This window comes from Lepeophtheirus salmonis, chromosome 6 (assembly GCF_016086655.4).
Source record: "Lepeophtheirus salmonis chromosome 6, UVic_Lsal_1.4, whole genome shotgun sequence".
Taxonomy (NCBI): domain Eukaryota; kingdom Metazoa; phylum Arthropoda; class Copepoda; order Siphonostomatoida; family Caligidae; genus Lepeophtheirus; species Lepeophtheirus salmonis.
Window position 1 is genome coordinate 53,373,479 of NC_052136.2, and position 5,753 is coordinate 53,379,231.

A 5,753-nucleotide genomic window follows, 5' to 3' on the forward strand; every position below is an offset into this window, starting at 1 on the left:
TATTTTTGAAAGTATGATGTATTTGATATACATTCTCCTACTCATAAATAATGTATGAAGTTATTTTTTTAAAATAAAATGCATATGACGTCACTTTCATGGAAATAATGAAAAGGAAAATATGGCATCTCAAAAAATAAGACCTGAAAACTGGATTTGCTAGATATAAATTATTTAACTGCGTGATAGAAAATATATTCAATCAATTGTACTTAAACTATCAAAATAGAAATTAAGAAATGAAAAATGACGTCAGAATTGGAAGATCTTCTTAACATTAGTATGTTCCTACAGACATAAAAAAATCAAAATTTAACAAAAATGCATGGAATATAGAATTCTTTTGAATTTAGATAGAATTTTTTGTGCTTGTGGATTCACTTTTTTGCTCCTTTGATTGCATAATAATTATCTAAAAGAACCATAGCTAATCAACAATCCTATTACAAATATTACTTGTCGCAGATGCACTTTAGTACTTAATGTTTTTCTTAACTCTTATTTTTGCCTATGCAAAGCCGAAAAAAATATTAGGCTCCCGATATTAGCCAACAATGACGCATAACAAAATAGTTAAGCAATTGTATCACCAGATTTTAATCCTGATTTCAACTATAAATCATACATTCAATTCAAATGAATTTGATGAGAACTAACTGTTTACCGTTGTGCTGTGATCTTTATATTTGATTATTTAACTCCAAATAATTATTTATATAACGGGTGGTCCATTGAAATAAGAAATAAGCAATAAGTTACAAAAAGGAACAAAAAACATGAGCACTCTAGCTTACGTATAAGTCTAGAAAATGACATTTGGACGCAATAGACAAATTTCCAATCACGTACTCCCAGCAGTTGCGTTTATGCAGGATCATCGTCTCCACTTTTAGCAAATCCAAAACGTTAGCACTTCTAGCCCTGTACAGCCCTGACATCCACCCCCTCGACTACACCTTTTGGGTACATGTAGAGGGGAAGGCCTGAAGTGTCCCTCATATTAACACAGCCAACAATAGGACGACGCCATGACAGAGGGCTACATCTGCAGTGGGTGCCAGGCCCTCCACCACTGAAAGTTGAGATATATTTGATTTTTTTAATTTTTATAGATTAACACCTCTCCCTCCCCATTTAATAAAACTGTTTTTTTAGCTCACTTCTGAGAAAAAAACACCCGGGCTTACATTTGTGTTGAAATTTCTAACACAAATGAAAGAATTTTCAATTCTTTGCTATTAAAAAATCATTAGATATTCAAAATATCAGGAAAGATGGCAAGCTGTATGATATCATTTTTATTTACCCTCATATACAAATGTTTTATTAGGCTCTGCTTCTCATACATCAAATAAATGGATACAAATACTACGCAATTATTGAGTGTCATTATGTTGATCTTTATAATGTTTACAAGGCATATGGTTTTTAAGTAAATAATGAATGATCTGTTTATTTAAAAGAAAATTTGGAAAATCCACAAAAGAATATGTCCATAAAAATATGAGATCGGGTGATAAAATACTTCTTGTCAGTATAAATAGATTATTTTTCATCAATAAGAGACATTACAAAATATTTTTTTAAATTACGCATTTTTAAATGTCATATTTTGTGTATATTGAATACAGTTCATGGATTAGAAATCTTGTAAAGTTCATATTCAGTTTATCTTCGAATATGATCTATAAAGAATTCCTATGAACAGGGTTTTTAAAAAAAAAACTAGTAACGCATTTTAAGAGTCTGCATAAAAAAATATCTGGGAAAAACCTGCCTATAGTAGAAAAGAACTGATTCCACACTCTCAGTATCGAAATACTTAAATTGAATTGTATGCATTTGGGTTTTTTTCAAAATAAATTATGCTAATTGATTACTGATATATAAACCATAGTTCCAAGCATTTAATCTCAGATCACTTTAAACAACTGAACTGATAATTATTAATCTAAAAAATGTACTTAAAATTAGGAATCCTCCTTGTTGTTTGTGCTTGTGCAATAGCACAGAAGAATGATATTATACTCAAGGCAGCTTCATCACGAACCAATTGTGGATGTCAATGTAATAACTACATATTCAAAGATAAATATGGGAGGACACAAGGAAACTGCAACACGTAAGACATTTTCTAATGATTTCAAAATGAAATATTCTAACATATTATATCTGTTAATAATGACAGAGCTGACAAATCGGGAGCCAAATGGTGTTACGTCTCTCGTGGAAATACTTGTAATGACGTGACTTACTCTAGCAGAAAGGACGAAAGAGGACAACCCAGAAGGATATCAAATGAAGCTTGTGCCACACCAGTTTGTAATGGTCGTTTTACTGGTGGAGGTCAAGGGGGATCCTTTGGAGGAAGCAGTGGTGGTAGTGGTTCATTTGGAGGAGGCCACGGTGGAAGTGGCACTTTCGGAGGAAGCAATGGCGGAAGTGGCTCCTTTGGAGGAGGCTATGGTGGAAGTGGATCCTCCGGAGGTAGTGGTTCATTTGGAGGAGGCCACGGTGGAAGCGGCTCTTTCGGAGGAAGTGGTTCATTAGGAGGAAGTGGCTCCTTCGGAGGAGGCCATGGTGGAAGTGGATCCTCTGGAGGTAGTGGTTCTTTTGGAGGAGGCCATGGTGGAAGCGGCTCTTTCGGAGGAAGTGGTTCATTTGGAGGAGGCCATGGTGGAAGTGGATCCTCTGGTGAGAGTGGTTCTTTTGGAGGAGGTCATGGTGGAAGTGGATCTTTTGGAGGTAGTGGCTCATTTGGAGGAGGCCATGGTGGAAGTGGATCCTCTGGTGAGAGTGGTTCTTTTGGAGGAGGCCATGGTGGAAGTGGATCTTTTGGAGGTAGTGGTTCTTTTGGAGGAGGTCACGGTGGAAGTGGCTCTGGAGAAAGTGGCCTCTTTGGAGGAAGTGGCTCTTCCCAAGGTGGGCATGGAGGCTATGGCAAATGATATACCTTCCAAATAATTTTAAGCCAAAGGATTTTAACTCATTGATGATTACTTTATCACGAAACTTACTTTTTCATAATTGTCATTCAATAGTCATTTGAATTTTGTATATTGAACAAATAAAATTTTAAAATTGTGTAGATATTAGGTTTTTTTATGTAGAATTGAATAAAAATAGACAATGTCATTCGTGTTTTATATTAGTTCTATAAAAATAAGCATGACTAGGTTAGATTTAGGCAACTGAAAATGTATTATTTGTTATACCGGTCCGAAACTATGATTTAGCTGCACCCTTAAATACTGGATGTTTTTTTTTGTAAAATAAATTTTGTTCACTAAGTGTTTTCATCTCATTTTATACAAAATTTCTTAGTTATATTTATTAAATGTTTTTTTACTTTTTCTAGAATATTCTTGGTACTATTTTCGATTTTTCATTGTTTTGGCTATTTCATAGCTAGGTTTCGTGAAAATACAAAAATAATTATTATATTGGTAAAAAAGATCTTAAATGAACGATATAAAAGGAAATATTTTTAACAAACTATTGTATCAAAAAATATTTTGTAAATCGAAAAATATTCATTGGTTCATGAAATTGTGCTGGTTCTTTCTATAAAAATTAAAGATAAAGGCTTCAGTTTAAGAATATCTACTATTTTCATCTAAAGTTATGCTTGGTAATACATCATAAAGAAACAAAACAAGTTTCGTTAAAATATAGATGTGCAGGGAAATCAGCAGAGTAGTATTTTTTTGCCATGGGGAGGGCTTAGTTTTTTAATTTAAAAAAAAAAATTAAAAATCTTTAGTTATTCACAAAAAATTTAAATATTAAATTTTGTGGGAAAAATTTCATAAATAAAATGTTTTGGAAAACAATTTTAAATAATAAATTTTAGGAAAAAAATTTCAAAAATTCATAGCCACATAGACAAAAAAATTTCTAATAATTAAATTACAAAATTCATAACTATTTACAAAAATTAAATTACAAAAATTCATAACTATTTACAAAAATTAAATTACAAAAATTCATAACTATTTACAATAATTAAATTACAAAAATTCATAACTATTTACAAAAATTAAAAAATACACAATTAATTAAATTTTTTTGGAAAAAAAATTTAAATCACTATATTTATAACTGTGCTGCATATATTTCTATTTCTTGTGAAAAGCAAAAATTCCTTATTTTGAGGAGCTACAGCCCTTCCACTGCACCCCCAGAGGCCACTCCTGATGTGATAAAAAAATATATAAAATTTTTATATCATTTAAATAAACATAAACAATTGTTGAGATTCTTGCTAGCAGTAATCATTTTAATAAAGGCTGCAATTTAAAAATGTGTTGGAGTAATGAAAAACAAAAAAAAGGTTTTTCTCTATCTTTTTTTAAGGGAAAATAACTGAGGGTTTAATAATAAATTGAACGCATTGTTTATTTAAATTTGTGGATCGGACGACCGAGTATACAACTAAATACGTGTGCGAGTGAAGATGATTCATTTCTAAGAAATTTGCAATTTCACCACTTCAAACTTCGAATATCTTTGCAAATATAAAATTAAGAGTTCATAAAAAAGGTATGAAGTGTATCACTGTATAACCACAATATGATGACAATTATGTTTGACTCAAGATTTGATTTTGAGTTCCAAGTTTAGACAGTGTTGATATCATTAATTTCAAAATGAGAAACATCATCTTCTCTCCCTCAAATCATCTCATAATGTCCTGCTTTCTTTTTTTTTAAATACAATTAGTTTTTTAATTGACATATTTGTAGAATTATATTTTTGCACTCAGCCGAAGTATCTCTATTTTTATATCTAAGCTGTTAGTTGTATTCACAGGTAGATAGTGCAGCGTGTACAATATCACTTTTACTAAGGGCTTTGTGTATTATGTGCTTCAAATTCCAACATTTTTTTTTTGTGACAGCTTAGTTTTTTCTTAATGTAAATATATTTTGACTCCATTTGATTCTATCAAAAAATTAACGTCTTTTATTACACAGTTACAACAATATAATCTAAATTTAGGTATGTAAGCTGAAATCTAGTTACGTCATAAGTTTTCTTTTTCCTTTGTAAAGCTTGTGAAATCGACCCAGAATCTCGTAAGCTTTCAAAAAAAATTATTTATTGTTCTTTTGAACCTGCAACTTTCTTATTTTAAATCAAAAATTTCAACAGTAAGGAGGTTTTATCATCAAAAATGTTCCTTATTTATAACATTTTTTTGATATATCAGTGACTGACATATTACCAATAGTGATTATCATACTACTTTTCTCAATTGTTTTTCTGCAATTTCCTTTAACTAAAAAAAAAGAAAAAAACATTTGTGTATAATGACTAGACTTAAATGTACTTCTTAAGTAAAAACTTCACTATGCATTCAATGTTTATGAAGAAAGTTTGGCAAACTAAGACCTCCAAGGCTTAATTGTGCTACCAACTGGTGCTCAATTAATGATTTATAATAATAAAGAAAAAAAAGTTTGTTATCTAAGCATAACTTTTGGCACTTGACAGATTGATGAGAGGGGGGTGCCGTCCTATGTCCAAAGTAGTTACCCTCCGGTTAGTTGGTATTCAGCCATGGCAAGATGGTGTACATAAGCGCCTTATAGTAGGCCTCCCAGCCGATTTTCTGTTCAGCCATAAAAAAGAACGGAGGCATCTTTCTTCCATCAGAGGTCACAACTCGGAGGACCATTGTTTGGGTTGGATATTTGTTGTGATAAACTCCTTAGAACTCTTCTTTTGTTTCTACAAGCCAGTGGTCGATC

The 5,753-nt window shown here is 31.5% G+C and overlaps 1 protein-coding gene across 1 annotated transcript; it reads left to right on the forward strand.

The window, feature by feature from the left end:
* The first annotated feature begins 798 nt into the window (after nt 1-798).
* Nucleotides 799-3,135, forward strand: LOC121120398 (uncharacterized). The gene is made up of 2 exons (XM_040715264.2): nt 799-2,122; nt 2,189-3,135. The coding sequence occupies exons 1-2, from the start codon at nt 1,959-1,961 to the stop codon at nt 2,946-2,948; spliced, it is 924 nt and encodes a 307-aa protein (XP_040571198.1). The 5' UTR covers nt 799-1,958; the 3' UTR covers nt 2,949-3,135.
* Nucleotides 3,136-5,753: the final 2,618 nt, after the last annotated feature.

Excerpts from the sequence above, each read along its gene's own strand:
- LOC121120398 (XM_040715264.2), top strand. The coding sequence starts at position 1,959 with ATGTACTTAAAATTAGGAATCCTCCTTGTTGTTTGTGCTTGTGCAATA. Across the intron at positions 2,123-2,188 it reads ACACAAGGAAACTGCAACAC|AGCTGACAAATCGGGAGCCA; the intron begins GTAAGACATTTT and ends TAATAATGACAG.